We start from the raw sequence: 14,232 nt of genomic DNA on the forward strand, positions 1-14,232 counted from the left end.
TTATTTTGAGGAATTGCTAAATCCCACTTTCTCAACCACTGCACCATACTCAATAATCCAGCTAGCATGCTTGTGAATTGTGATCAATTTCTATTACTACTACCACTTACTCACTGGACCATTCTTTAATTACTACAGATTTTAAGAAACCATGGATTGTGTCTTTAAAGCTTAAACCTTTTTTAGCTGGAGCATACAAAATATATTTGATTCTTTATTCTTTAATCATTAATTTTATTTACTAAGTTGGTTGTAAATTTGTAATATTTGTCCTGATCCCAAAACACCGCATTGATTTGAAATTTTTTTGGCAACCTTTACATTGTCAATGTTTACAACTAAAGTGAATATATGTACGAAAGATATTTCTAACTACTAAAGTCCATCAGTGTGACTATGAGATTTATGGTCCACCGAATTGATGGACATTAATCCAATTTGTACCTCGGGGATTAAGCCTTTGTTGCACTTTCCCACTAGAACTTTATGGCTAAAATGGATTCAAAAGCCTAAGCTATAGTGAAAAATTTGGCTGCTTTTGCTTTCAACTTCATATGATGTATTTGAATTTGACCATTCAATCGAAAGGGGAACGAATCATACAAAACTTTATAGAGAATTAGAAAAAAATCAAACACACCGCTATATTCATGGGGTGTAAGCATAAAGTGCCAAACAAGTTAAAAATATGTCTAAGCCGTCCGAGCATGAAAACCCCCCAGCTTTTCCCCAAATACTCAATCATCAGACAAAAAACACTAAACAATTTCATCTACTTCCAACCAAATATGTCCAAGAGAGAAAAAACAGTAGTTTGAGATAGACAAGACCACGACCTAAATAACTAAACTACCAAAAAAAGAATATTTTCTTGTACAAACATGTTCATGTTCGTATAATTATTATGTATTTGGATTTGGGACCAAAAAGTAAGATACATAATTTTATTTAATAAAAAATACCTACAACTTTGGTCCATTTAAAGGCTATTTGTTGCTCTAGATCTTGTAATTGTATTTAAAACAATCAGAAACACCTGGAATAATCAACATGAAAATTTATTAAAAAACTGATATATTTTTCTTTTAAGAGAGCAAAGAACTACTCAATGATTCAAGCCATACCACATCATATGAGGTTAGAAAGGAAGTAGACCCAAGGGTCCCATGAGAAATGCACACAGTGCCGTTTTCAAAAGTGCTATTTCAAAGCGTTCCTAGTTTTGGGAAAGAGGGAAACGAGCCTAAAATAAAATAAATAATAAAAAAATGGCAAGAAAGATGCAGAGTTCACTAACAAACACACACCCTCCCAAATAAAGAAGACAGAAACAGAAACTTCATAGGGTGTGTGAGTGTGAGTCTCTTTCTCTCTCTCTCTCTTTCTCTCCGTACGAAAAAAAACGGAGAGTAGCATAGCGCTGCTAAATCCGGCAAATACGCACATCGGCGCACACTTACGCCACCCCTACTCAATGATAGTCCTCTGTTTCACTCTGCTAATGTGCGCTGCCCCTTCACACCACGCTAACCTCAACTCCCTTTTATTATAACACTGCTCTGTCTGTCAGAGTTTCTTTCTTTTTCTCTTCGAAGCTGTGACAACTAACAAACCATTTTGCAATGCGAGCTCTTCTACTATTTCTAGTGCTGTGCGCACCTTTCTTATCTTGCGCCGATCGCAGCGCCGCAACCGTTGCTGAGATCCAAGCCTTGACGTCCTTCAAGCTCAACCTTCACGATCCTCTAGGAGCTCTCAACGGCTGGGATCCCTCCTCGCCGGCGGCCCCGTGCGACTGGCGCGGCGTTGCCTGCACCAGCGGCCGAGTCACTGAGTTGCGCGTACCTCGCCTTCAACTCGGTGGCAGACTCACTGAACGAATCTCCGAGTTGCGCATGCTGCGCAAGTTAAGCCTCCGTTCGAACTCCTTTAACGGAACCATTCCTTCGTCTCTCTCCAAATGCACACTCCTGCACTCTGTCTTCTTGCAGGACAACTCTTTTTCCGGCGTCATTCCGCCGGAGATCGGGAACCTCACCGGTCTTCAGATTTTCAACGTGGCGCAGAACCACCTCTCCGGAGAAGTCTCCGGCGAGCTCCCTCTTGGCCTCAAGTACTTCGACCTCTCATCCAACGCCTTCTCCGGCGAGATTCCAACTGCCATTGCCAACCTCTCTCAGCTCCAGCTGATCAACCTATCGTACAACCAGTTCTCCGGCGAGCTTCCGGCGAGCTTCGGGCAGCTTCAGCAGCTGCAGTACCTCTGGCTCGATCACAACCTCCTCAGGGGAACTCTACCTTCGGCGCTCGCGAACTGCTCTTCTCTCGTGCACCTCAGCGTTGAAGGAAACGCTCTCAGCGGCGTGATTCCGTCGGCGATTTCTGCCCTGCCGAATCTTCAGGTGATGTCTCTATCACAGAACAATCTCACTGGTTCCATTCCAGCCTCCTTTTTCTGCAACGTTTCGGTCCACTCGCCTTCGCTTCGGATAGTTCAACTTGGATTCAACGGTTTCACGGATTTCGTGGGGCCTGAGACGAAGAGCACGTGTTTCACTGTTCTTCGGGTTTTGGATGTTCAGAACAATCACATACGAGGCAAATTTCCCTTGTGGTTAACCAATGTCACTACGCTAACGGTTCTTGATGTTTCCAGCAATGCACTTTCCGGCGAGGTTCCGCCGGAGATAGGGAGCCTCACCAAACTGGAGCAGTTAAAGATGGCCAACAATTCGTTTTCCGACGCCATTCCTGTGGAAATCAAGAAATGCTGGTCGCTGAGTGTGGTTGACTTTGAAGGTAACGAGCTTTCCGGCGAAGTTCCTTCGTTTTTCGGTGACATGACAGAATTGAAGGTGCTGTCCCTTGGGGGGAACCACTTCCATGGCTCAGTTCCGGTGAGTTTTGGTAACCTTTCCTCTCTTGAAACGTTGAGTCTGAGAGGTAATAGTTTGAATGGAACCTTGCCTGATACGATAATGGCGTTGATCAATTTGACCGTGCTTGACCTCAGTGGAAACAAGTTTAGTGGTGAAGTGTCTCCTACTATTGGAAATCTAAATAGATTGATTGTTCTCAATATCAGTGGCAATGACTTGTCTGGAAAAATTCCTGCTAGTGTGGGGAATCTTTTCAGGCTCACTACACTTGACTTGAGCAAACAGAATCTTTCAGGTGAGTTGCCGTTTGAGCTCTCAGGTCTGCCAAATCTACAAGTCATTGCTCTGCAGGAGAACAAGTTATCTGGTGATGTACCGGAAGGGTTTAGCAGTTTGATGAGTTTGCAGTATTTGAATCTCAGCTCTAATGGATTTTCTGGCCATATACCTGAAAACTATGGCTTTCTTCGTTCGCTGACCGTGCTTTCATTGGCTCATAATCACATTTCGGGGGTGATTCCTCCGGAAATTGGAAACTGTTCTGATGTTGAAGTTCTTGAGCTTGGATCGAATTCTTTGACAGGTCATATTCCTGCTGATATTTCTCGTCTCAGCCACTTGAAAGTGCTTGATTTGGGCAGGAACAATTTATCTGGGGATGTGCCTGGGGATATTTCCAAATGCTCCTCGTTGAATTCTTTGTTAGTGGATCACAACCATCTTTCAGGGAACATACCAGAGGCATTGACAGATCTGTCAAACCTAACAATGCTGGATCTCTCTGCTAATAACTTCAGTGGGGAAATTCCTAGTAATCTTTCTATGATCCCTGGCTTGGTCTACTTCAACGTTTCTGGGAACAACCTTGACGGTGAGATACCTCCAGCATTGGGCTCTAGATTCAACAATGCCTCTTCATTTGCAGGTAATGAGAAATTATGTGGGAAGCCGTTGGATAGAAAGTGCGAGGAGATGACCAAAAAGGATAAAAAGAGGTTGATTGTCTTGATTATCATCATTGCATCTGGAGCTTTATTACTTGCATTGTGTTGCTGCTTTTACATTTTCAGCCTACTCCGATGGCGAAAGAGGCTCAAAGAAGGGGTTTCGGGGGAGAAGAAAAAGAGCCCGGCAAGGGCCAGTTCTGGGGCAAGTGGAGGCCGAGGCAGCACTGATAACGGTGGACCAAAGCTGGTTATGTTCAACACCAAAATCACACTGGCCGAAACAATAGAGGCAACGAGACAATTCGACGAGGAGAATGTGCTGAGCAGAACAAGGTTTGGACTAGTATTCAAGGCATGCTACAACGATGGCATGGTCCTATCCGTCCGCAGGCTCCCAGATGGGGCATTGGACGAGAACATGTTCAGAAAAGAAGCTGAATCATTAGGCAAAGTCAGGCACCGAAACCTAACAGTTCTAAGAGGCTACTACGCTGGTCCACCAGACATGAGACTCTTAGTCTACGACTACATGCCGAATGGAAACCTCGCAACACTCCTCCAAGAAGCTTCACATCAAGATGGCCATGTTCTGAATTGGCCAATGCGACACCTCATTGCACTGGGAATTGCTCGGGGATTAGCGTTCCTGCACCAGTCCTCAATGGTCCATGCGGACGTGAAACCACAGAATGTCCTGTTCGACGCAGATTTCGAAGCCCATTTATCTGATTTTGGGTTAGAGAGGCTAACAATAGCAATCCCAAGCGAAGCCTCAACTTCAGGCTCAGTTGGCACTTTGGGTTATGTATCTCCAGAAGCAATCTTAACCGGGGAAGCCACCAAGGAGTCTGATGTATACAGCTTTGGCATCGTGTTGCTGGAGCTTCTAACAGGAAAGCGCCCCGTGATGTTCACCCAAGACGAAGACATAGTCAAGTGGGTGAAGAAGCAACTACAGAGGGGTCAAATTACTGAGCTACTAGAGCCAGGGTTGCTTGAATTGGACCCAGAATCATCAGAGTGGGAAGAGTTCTTGTTGGGTGTCAAAGTAGGCTTGCTTTGTACGGCACCTGATCCTCTTGACCGACCAACCATGTCCGACATCGTTTTCATGCTCGAAGGCTGCCGTGTCGGCCCTGATATCCCCTCCTCCGCCGATCCCACCTCTCAAACTTCTCCAGCATAACATAAACCCATCACTGCAAAGTTTGATTGACATTATTTTGTTCAAAGTTCAATCCTCCTTTTTCTTTTTTGGTTAATTTGATTTCATAAATGTAACAGTTTGTAGTTCTTAATTGTTTTTTCTTTGTTGGAAAAAAAAAAGAGAAAAAGAAAAGAAAGAATGGAGCCAGTTTTTTCAATTTTTTTGGGGCCCTTCAAGTGCCGGAGTCGGAGATGGCTAGGTGGGGACCACAAGAAAGTGAGCCAAGTGTAATCTTAATCCGTGATGCTCTCTCACACTCAAAAACGGTCAACGTCATTGACAAAATGGAGGGTCGAGGTCCACGTGGACGAGTGTGGGCAAATTGGGGGCGGGAATGTGGGCCCTCACGCTGGCATTTCCCGCCAAAAGGCAACGGCATCATGAAACAGTGTAGTAGGCACTGTTCCCGTCACCTGGTTTTCTGACATCATCATGTGGTTCATTTACTCAGTTTTCCGGCAACGGGGTTGGATGAAGCTAGCTAGCCGTTAAGGTTGTGGGGTCCGAGGTTCATGTTCCCAAGAGGAAATGCAATGACATCGGTGTTTGGTGTGCTCAGTCTGGTGCTCCTGCAGTCTCAGTGGACAATGTCTGCACCACGTCGTTTCTTCAGCTGCCTTATTCAAAGCTTGGTTGTTTTGTTTCAATTTTAGTTTTCCATTTCTTGCTTATTCAAAGAGAAATTGGCGTGAGGAACGGCGTTAGAGTGGATAATATGATTGGCTTTTACAAGCAGTTGGCCCACGCCTCATCTACTCTTGAACTTTTTGTGGGTCATTCTCATATCCATCCACTTATTGGATTTGAATAGGATTCTGTCTTCTTGCCTCTCTTTCTTTTATTTTTCCTCTTTAATTTGCTTTTGCGGATTCTTGGAGTGCATCAGAGATTCAGGGAAGGTGTTAGGAAATAATTAAGCCATCTGTCTCTATTACATTTTTTTTTTAATTTTTTCACATTCATTAAATTCTCTTTTGCTAAATAGAGAAGCTTCCTATTTGTGATCCCATCAGGTTTTGTGGGGATAAAAGGTCCAATCTAGAGAGGGTAGGTTGAGGTTATGCATTTGATGCCGATGCCATGCACTCTTTTTGTAGTATGTGGTAGCGTTACAACGGCACGAAGATTCTCCACAAGTGGGAGTGGCATAAAAACTGGTAAAAGAAGCGATAACGTGGGTATTACCGTATTAGAATATGCCTGAAGATCTGGGTTATAAGATCTACAAAGCTGAACACGGTAGTGGAAGGACAAAAGCTTCTACTACTATAATACTCTACCGTGCAGTGACCGTTAAGGGTCCTCTCAAATTATATAATCGTTTGAATCATGTGCAAGATGGGAGCTATTGAGTGTCAGAACTCCCAATATTAATATAGACATGGAAGATCGGGTAAGGCGATTATTTATTTATTTATTTATTTTACTCGAACTAATTTGCCCCTTCCAACACAAACAAACAGCTCACAAACACAAAGTGTTGATTAAATTTTAAATTGACAGCGTCTGAGTTAAACGGAGTCTTAATCCTAGCGCAAACTTGTTAACTTTGGTCTCAATACTCTCAAATTCCGCCATTACTTTTCAACTAATGAGTGATTTGAAATTTTGCCGTCTAAACTACATTATGAAATAGGAAAAGGCCTGAAAAACAAAGTTTTCCCCTATCCAATATTCACTAAAATTTTTTTTCCTCTCTTGTTAACCAAAGAAGTGTGTGTTGAATTTTTATTGGTGTTAAAAAAAAAGTTCCATAGTTAGAAACTTAGAATTTATGGAAAAATGGATTTTAGAAAATTGATCCGTGTTCCATCAATTATATGTCTAAATTGACCACGAATATGTGTTTACTAACTAATGTAGATATTAATACCAAAAATATTGGTACTTTCTTTAGGATTCTTTTTTATCACGTGACTCACCCAAGTCGAAAGTTAGTCAAATGCACATCACTCAGACATTCACTATTAACGTGTTGTAGTACTGTTAAGCATGAATTAATCATTAAATAATAATGTTAGTATGTACACCATAGATATTGAATGGAATTCTATTCAAGAATTTATAGTTTAAGTGATGACATTAAAAGGCAATATATAATTAAGTTCTTTAAGGCTGCGTTTGTTTATAGAGACGGAACATTGAAGTAAAGATACAAAGATATAAAATTGTATTTAACAGATAAGATATATACAAAAATATTGTGTTCACAAATATTGAATTAATGTATTTTGTGTCTATTCTGATACGAAAACACAGAGACATTAATAAAAGACACAATTTATTTTTTATTTTTTCTTTCATTATTCTTATTAATTTTTTATAATTATATTTTTTATTATTATATTTTTTTTCTCAAATTTTTTGAATGAAAAAAATGAGAATAAATTAGATTTTTATAATTTGTTCTTGTTCTGATCAGAGTTGTCGAACTTGCCGGCAGTGAGTCTTCGTACTGACTTGTAAGTCGTTGTACCGATCTTATATTTCTAGCAGGGATGCATTTCGGCATGGAAGCGAACAACAAAAGGTGAGAAAGTACCTGTAAAATGCACTCCAATAATTAAGTAAGTTTAATGTATCCAAGAAAATACCGTACCTTATATGTAGGATGAGGTATTTTGGGGTTACGTTTTTTATGATTATTTTCATTGAAGAGCAGTTATATCATATCGGGACGTTGTGATTATGGCCGTCCATTTGGTTCCGAATTGTACCGTTTGGACGAATTATAGCTCATTAAGCCAAGCTATAACGTATAATGTCGAGTTATGATTTTTTAGTTAGATTGTAACAGCCATATCACAGCCCCCAAGTTTGACCTGACAATATTTTTAATGAAGCAGGTTGAAACAAGCCAAACTTGGGGGTTGTGATATGGCTGTTACAATCTAACTAAAAAGTCATAACTCGGCATTATATGTTATAGCTTGGCTTAATGAGCTATAATTCGTCCAAATGGTACAACTCGGAACCAAACGGACGACCATAATCACAACGTCCCAATATGATATAATTGCTCTTCAATGAAAATAATCATAAAAAACGTAACCACAAAAAAGAAAGGTACAATATTTTCTTGAATACATTGAACTGATTTAAGTATCAAAGTGTCTTTTGCAGGTACTTTTCCACCTTCTTTTGTTGTTCGCTTCCGCGCCAAGGTGCATCCCTGTTAGAAATATAAGCTCGGTACAACGACCTGCAAGTCGATACGAAGACTCACTGCCGACGAGTTATACCTCGGCAACCTAGGTAAGAACAATTTGTGATATGACTGTTACAATCTAATTAAAAAGTCATAACTCGAGATTATACGTTATAGCTCGGTTTAATGAGCAATAATTCGTCCAAACGGTACAACTCGGAACCAAACGGACGATCATAATCACAACATCTCGATATGATATAACTGCTTTTCAATGAAAATAATCATAAAAAACGTAACCACAAAACACCTCATCCTACATATAAGGAAGGTACGGTATTTTCTTGGATACATTGAACTGACTTAAGTATTGGAGTGCCTTTTGCAGGTACTTCTCCACCTTTTGTTGTTCACTTCCGTGCCGAGGTGCATCCCTACTGGAAATATAAGCTCAGTACAACGACCTGCAAGTCAGTATGAAAACTCATTGCCGGCGAGTTATACCTCGGCAACCCAGGTCAGAACAATTGGCACCCACCGTGGAGACGAAGACAAAATCTTTCCTCATCCCTTTTATTGGCCTCAAAGCTTCCTTTATCCATTCATGGCTGAGCTGCCTCCACTAACACCCTCTGAATTTCTTTGGATGGTAACCGAACTACAACAAACTAACCAATGCATGGCGGAGAAAAATCAAAGGATGGCGAACCAGATAGTTGAGCTGACTAATGCTCGGATTGAAAACAATGGTGATCGCACCGAACAAGTGGAGGATGAAGATCACGAATCTGATCCAACACACGCTTCTGAAACTCCTTTGCACGAGGAAGCTCGGCCAGAAAACGAAGATAATGAACCCAACAATGCTGTAGGGCCGTTCACTGCTGATATTATGAATTTTCAAATGCCCAGAAGATTCATTTTGCCGATGACCCTAACTCCTTACGATGGGTTAGGAGACCCAAAGAAGCACATCAAAAAATTCCGATCAATAATGATAGTAAACGGTGCTTCTGACCCTGTTTTATGTCTTTGTTTTCCTACTTTTTTAGACAGTCCTGCACTTGATTGGTTTTGTTCTTTACCTGCAGATTTTATTTCTCGTTTTCAGGAACTCGCAAAACTTTTTGAAGATCACTTCGCAGCTTCTTTTATCTACTTGCACGATTCCGACTATTTGAATACAGTCAAACAAGGTCAGAACGAAAGCTTGAAAGATTACATAATCCGTTTCACAAAGGTAGCTATCACCATACTAGATCTTCATCCCGAAGTATATCTGCATGCTATCAAGAGTGAACTCCAGCCGGAAAAATTTCAAGAACCAATCACCATAGCCAAGCCAAAGACTCTCGCCAAATTCCACGAAAAGGCCAAGAGACAGATGGAGATCGAAGAGTTCTGCCAAGCTCAGAAATCAGAAAAAACTCACACTACAAAAGACGAGGATAGAACACGAGACAGCAAAAAAACAGTTCTAGTTTATCATCAAACCAAATACAAGAACACAAAATTTTGTGTTTCTATCTTTTGTATCTTGTTTTATTCTATTTTCAAAAACAAACACAACCGAACTGTCCTAAAATATCACTTGGCATCGTGAAACAGAAAAGGTATTGAACTAAAGATATTCAATTCTTGTAATTATGTAAAGAATGAAGTAATGATAAGAATATTTTTAATGCTCAATATATTAGTAAATCGCGAAAAAGCCGAACATTATCAATTGATCTAACTTTTTAAGATACTGTGCTAGTAACTAGTATAAGTGCATAACATTTCACCAGGATTAAAAGTGAAGTAGTACTTTGTTTTTGTCATGGAACAACCGTTTTTTTTTTTTTTTTTCTGAATTCCATTTTCAATCATCCCGATTGCATATTTGAAAGAGTAATGCTACACATCCTGATTTTTGTTATGAAAGATAAATTTAGTTGGACTTAATTAACAAAAAGACTTGAATGTTTAACATTATTCTATTTTAAAATTCATTAACCAATATACATTTCCAGATCGAGTATAAGACTCTGCAATCCACTTTTTTAGTCTCCAAAACAAAAAGCATTGGCCTAAACAAAGAGAAATTCAGTAGACAAAATGATTGATGTAGTCTTAGATTTAGATAGCAGTCCATGATTCAGTAATCAGTACAACTAGAGTAAACTCCTAATATCATTTCAATATATGAAAATTTATAATACTAATAAATTTATCTATGAATAAAATTAATTTTTAAATATTTTTATCATACAAATAAAAAGGAATACAAAACCTTTCGGAATAGAACTAGAGAAACAAGTTGATGACCCTATAAAAAAAAATTAAAGGAAAGTCACGTAGAGATTAAAAAAAAAAAAAGGTTATCTACTTTTTCAGGTTGATCTAAGTTCAAAATAGGAGCTTTACTGCTTTAGAGTTTTTTCTTGGAGGTTCAACCCTAAAAGAAGGATTCTGGTAGTCAAATCGACTTTATATCTTTGTGCATCCTCATCAAGTGAATGTCTTTGATCTTCAAAATTAGTTATTGACCATTTTTAAATTTTAGAAGTAAACAATTTCTTGGTAAATGTCTTTCATATATATTTTTTTACTTTGTCATTTCTTAGAATGATTGCAATTGCCACTCTCTAAACCACCTTGAATTATTTGCTAAAGCCAACTTAAAATAGTTGTTGAAACAAAAATACTTCCAACTCCAACTCCAACACTATCAACCCTCAACAAATCAAGAAGAGATTATCCAATTCCTAAATAATAAAAATACAACTTTCTATTAGCTACACAATACATTTAGTAATATTTTATTTCAATCCCACTAAGTAACTAATAGAAATCTAACCAACCACAAACCAACAAATATTTTTAAACTACACTCCATTTTTCAAATTGTCATTCATTTAAATTTTATCTTTTTAAAAATACAAAATTAATACTTATTAATTACAGATGACTAGTTAGAAGTTGTGTACTTGTACTTTTCCTATTTTATAGCATGTTCTTTGCATTTGAGTACTTCACAAACACGGCTAAGGCACTATGAAATCTTTAATTTGACATAGCAATCCACCTTCATACAAGAATTAAGACACTACACGAAGTCATATCAACATTTATAGTTCCAAAATCATAAAGAGAGACTTGACTGAAGAGTATGAAATAATACTAATTAAACAATATAGTAACCAACACAAACATCTGTTTTATTACAGAGAAATCCAATCTAGTTCGAATCGAACATACTAAACACAGTGATGACCAAATAAATAGTTTGACGGGTTTTATTCCTGGATAACCTGCAAAAGACGAATGAGGAGCATGACAAAGCTAAAAAGCTTGCCAATACAAAATCCCTGGTAACATTCACAATTTACGCGTCTGTGCACCACAACCAACAGGGAACTCTCTATTAATCATTCAGCTCTGGATTGGCCGGCACGGGAAGAAAGGATGATGCCAACAATGAGTCCGTACAACGCTAACGCCTCAGCAAAGATGAGAATGAGAATCATTCCAACGAAAAGCTTTGGCTGCTGGGCATTTGCTCTACAAAACCAGTATATTAACATTAGCATGTCAAATTAAACACATTAAACCAAAGATTAAAAACATTTATCCAGTCAGCAATGTTGTATATACATAGTGAATTGCAGTATAATAATAAAAGCAGCAACTGCAAAAGTTACCAAAAGCACTTAGATAATTAAGAACTTTGGATTTAAACAATCAACATGAATGCTAGTCTTTCAACATTTTTGTAAAATAAAATTGTATTTTTCCATTTGGACATGTAAACCAAATTATTTTATCTAATCACTACTATATGTAAGAATAGCTGTTTCTTTATTGTACAGTTGCATACATGCAAAAGTGACTATACTTATTCTAACTAGAAAAGAATGTGTAATTAACTAATTATCCATATAACTACAATTTCCAAACAAAACTTCACCTATGCAATGCATTAAGTATCAAGTTCATCCATCATAATAGATATAACAATATATATACTCTGCTAAAATCTGCATTCTAAATGTAACGAACAAACCAGAAACCACAGCAGAATTTATAAAATAGACAGAAAAGATTAACAAAAGAAGCATTAAACATTTCTAATTCAGTATCACCTTTTATGCTAAAGTAGAATGAGGGGATGATCTTATATCCATCATAGCAGAGGAAGGCAAGACAACTAATACAAGTTACAGACATATTCTAAAGAAAAAAACATAAAATTATATGCAACTCGTTAAATCAAACAAAACATATCACATGAATTAAAGGCCAGATGAATCATTGGCTACCCTTAATCACAAACAAGAACAAGACTCATTATTAAATCAATCATTGATATACTAAAATCACTGAAACTTATAGAATGCATTATGGCTTGCAAGTAATTTAAATCCTACAAACATGTCACTACAAAAAAAAAAAAAAAAAAAAAAAACAAAACAAAACCAAAGAGATTAGCACAACGGTTGAAGCTTCTCTAGAACAAACCACAACCAATTAGGATTCAGGAGTGGGAGTAAGACAAACAAAATACCTAACACCAGCATCGCCTACAATGCCAATAGCCATGCCAGCAGAGAGACCAGCAAGGCCACAAGCCAAACCAGAAGAAAGGTGAGCGTAGCCATCAAAGAGATAGTAAGATTTGGCCTTAGGGTTAATCCCAGTACTGATGATAACCGCAATGATCAAACCATAGATACCCAACACACCAGCCATGACAACTGGCACAATTGATTTCATCACAAGCTCGGGTCTCATCACACCCATCGATGCAACCCCAACCCCACTTTTTGCAGTGCCATAAGCCGCACCCATACCTGCATATAATTGAACCTAAATCAAACAATTGAATCACACCACACACCACACCCCACACATCAAAATCACAACTTGGATCCATTTTTTGCCTGTTGGGCAATTGGGGCAAAGGGATCTATCTATGCAATGAAGAAAAATGAAAGGAAAGAGGGGCTTACAGGAGAAAACTAGGGCAGCGGCAGCGCCGAGGAATCCGAAGAAAGGAGCAGTTTCATCGCCGCTGAAACCAGCCATGTTTTGTTGATTAAAGTTCGGATCCGGCGATCGTGAGAAGAAAGAATGGATCAAGGAGAGGGAGGAGGAGAAGGAGGAGATCTATTAACTGTGTGTTCGTATGCTGCGATTTTAGTTTTTGTTTGATTGAGTGGAAGTTTCTCGGTGGCCCCCTCTCTACGTTTATTGTTGCTCCCCCGCAAGTATCAAGCCATAAAAATATGGGCCTATTTATCTTCAATCAAGCCCAATAATATTTGTTTAGGTTAATTACCAATTCAATATACAAAAGATTTTGTTCATGGACAAAAAGTCCCTAAAAATAAAAGACGTTATCGAAAAATTACTTTTTAATGATTTGAGGATACGACAAAAAGGATTAATAAATATTATATTTTTTATAAGTAACAAAATATTTCATATTTAGCAAATAAGTTATTCATTAGATCTAAATTTGTCGCAACATTTGAATAAATATTTAGAAGGTACACAAAAAAATCTAGAGTAAAATTTGATCTCTAGATTTTTTTATTTTTAAAAAATATGGTCATTCACAATAAAATTAAAAGATTTTACTTAATAAAAAATTATCAAATTTTAAAAATAAAAAAATCTTATTTTTATAATCATGATTGCAAAAATTTATATCGAAATTTGATTTTTAAAATTATCTTTTAAAATGTATATTTAATATCTAGTTTTTTTTGTCGTCTTTTTAAATTTTTCAGATGCTTATTTGTCATTAGAATCTTTTGGGATTCATTTTGTCAGCGATGCGAACTTTTCAAGTACCATTTTGATAGATTACTCTATTTGTTTTCGGCTCCCTAAAATTCTCAATTCACATAAATTAAATTTTTTACTTTTTAAAATGACCAAATGTACCCCTCACTCTTAGAAGCGTGAGTTACCGGTTGTCCGAAAATTACCAGTCATGTTAACATTACTGATGTGTGCAGTTAAGTGCCAACTTGGCAGTTTGCCAAACAACGTCGTTCAGTGGTT

The 14,232-nt window shown here is 38.1% G+C and overlaps 3 protein-coding genes across 3 annotated transcripts; 2 read left to right on the forward strand and 1 right to left on the reverse strand.

Annotated features, from left to right (window-relative positions):
• Nucleotides 1-1,311: 1,311 nt before the first annotated feature.
• Nucleotides 1,312-5,861, forward strand: LOC112749510 (uncharacterized). Its single transcript, XM_025797780.3, has one exon. The coding sequence runs from the start codon at nt 1,623-1,625 to the stop codon at nt 5,010-5,012; it is 3,390 nt and encodes a 1,129-aa protein (XP_025653565.3). The 5' UTR covers nt 1,312-1,622; the 3' UTR covers nt 5,013-5,861.
• A 178-nt stretch (nt 5,862-6,039) lies between these two features.
• On the forward strand, nt 6,040-9,870 carry LOC140179591 (uncharacterized). The gene is made up of 2 exons (XM_072218608.1): nt 6,040-6,426; nt 8,570-9,870. The coding sequence occupies exons 1-2, from the start codon at nt 6,415-6,417 to the stop codon at nt 9,782-9,784; spliced, it is 1,227 nt and encodes a 408-aa protein (XP_072074709.1). The 5' UTR covers nt 6,040-6,414; the 3' UTR covers nt 9,785-9,870.
• Nucleotides 9,871-11,324: 1,454 nt separating this feature from the next.
• Nucleotides 11,325-13,456, reverse strand: LOC112749511 (V-type proton ATPase 16 kDa proteolipid subunit). The gene is made up of 3 exons (XM_025797781.2): nt 13,173-13,456; nt 12,728-13,013; nt 11,325-11,724 (listed from the first exon to the last, which is right to left on the reverse strand). The coding sequence occupies exons 1-3, from the start codon at nt 13,246-13,248 to the stop codon at nt 11,592-11,594; spliced, it is 495 nt and encodes a 164-aa protein (XP_025653566.1). The 5' UTR covers nt 13,249-13,456; the 3' UTR covers nt 11,325-11,591.
• Nucleotides 13,457-14,232: the final 776 nt, after the last annotated feature.

The sequence above is a fragment of the Arachis hypogaea genome, chromosome 15 (assembly GCF_003086295.3).
Source record: "Arachis hypogaea cultivar Tifrunner chromosome 15, arahy.Tifrunner.gnm2.J5K5, whole genome shotgun sequence".
Classification (NCBI taxonomy): domain Eukaryota; kingdom Viridiplantae; phylum Streptophyta; class Magnoliopsida; order Fabales; family Fabaceae; genus Arachis; species Arachis hypogaea.

Coding starts and splice junctions, on each gene's coding strand:
- LOC112749510 (XM_025797780.3), top strand. CDS start 1,623: ATGCGAGCTCTTCTACTATTTCTAGTGCTGTGCGCACCTTTCTTATCT.
- LOC112749511 (XM_025797781.2), bottom strand. CDS start 13,248: ATGGCTGGTTTCAGCGGCGATGAAACTGCTCCTTTCTTCGGATTCCTC. Junction 13,014..13,172: donor CGCTGCCCTAGTTTTCTCCT/GTAAGCCCCTCT, acceptor AATTATATGCAG/GTATGGGTGCGGCTTATGGC. Junction 11,725..12,727: donor GTAGGCGATGCTGGTGTTAG/GTATTTTGTTTG, acceptor CTGGTTTTGTAG/AGCAAATGCCCAGCAGCCAA.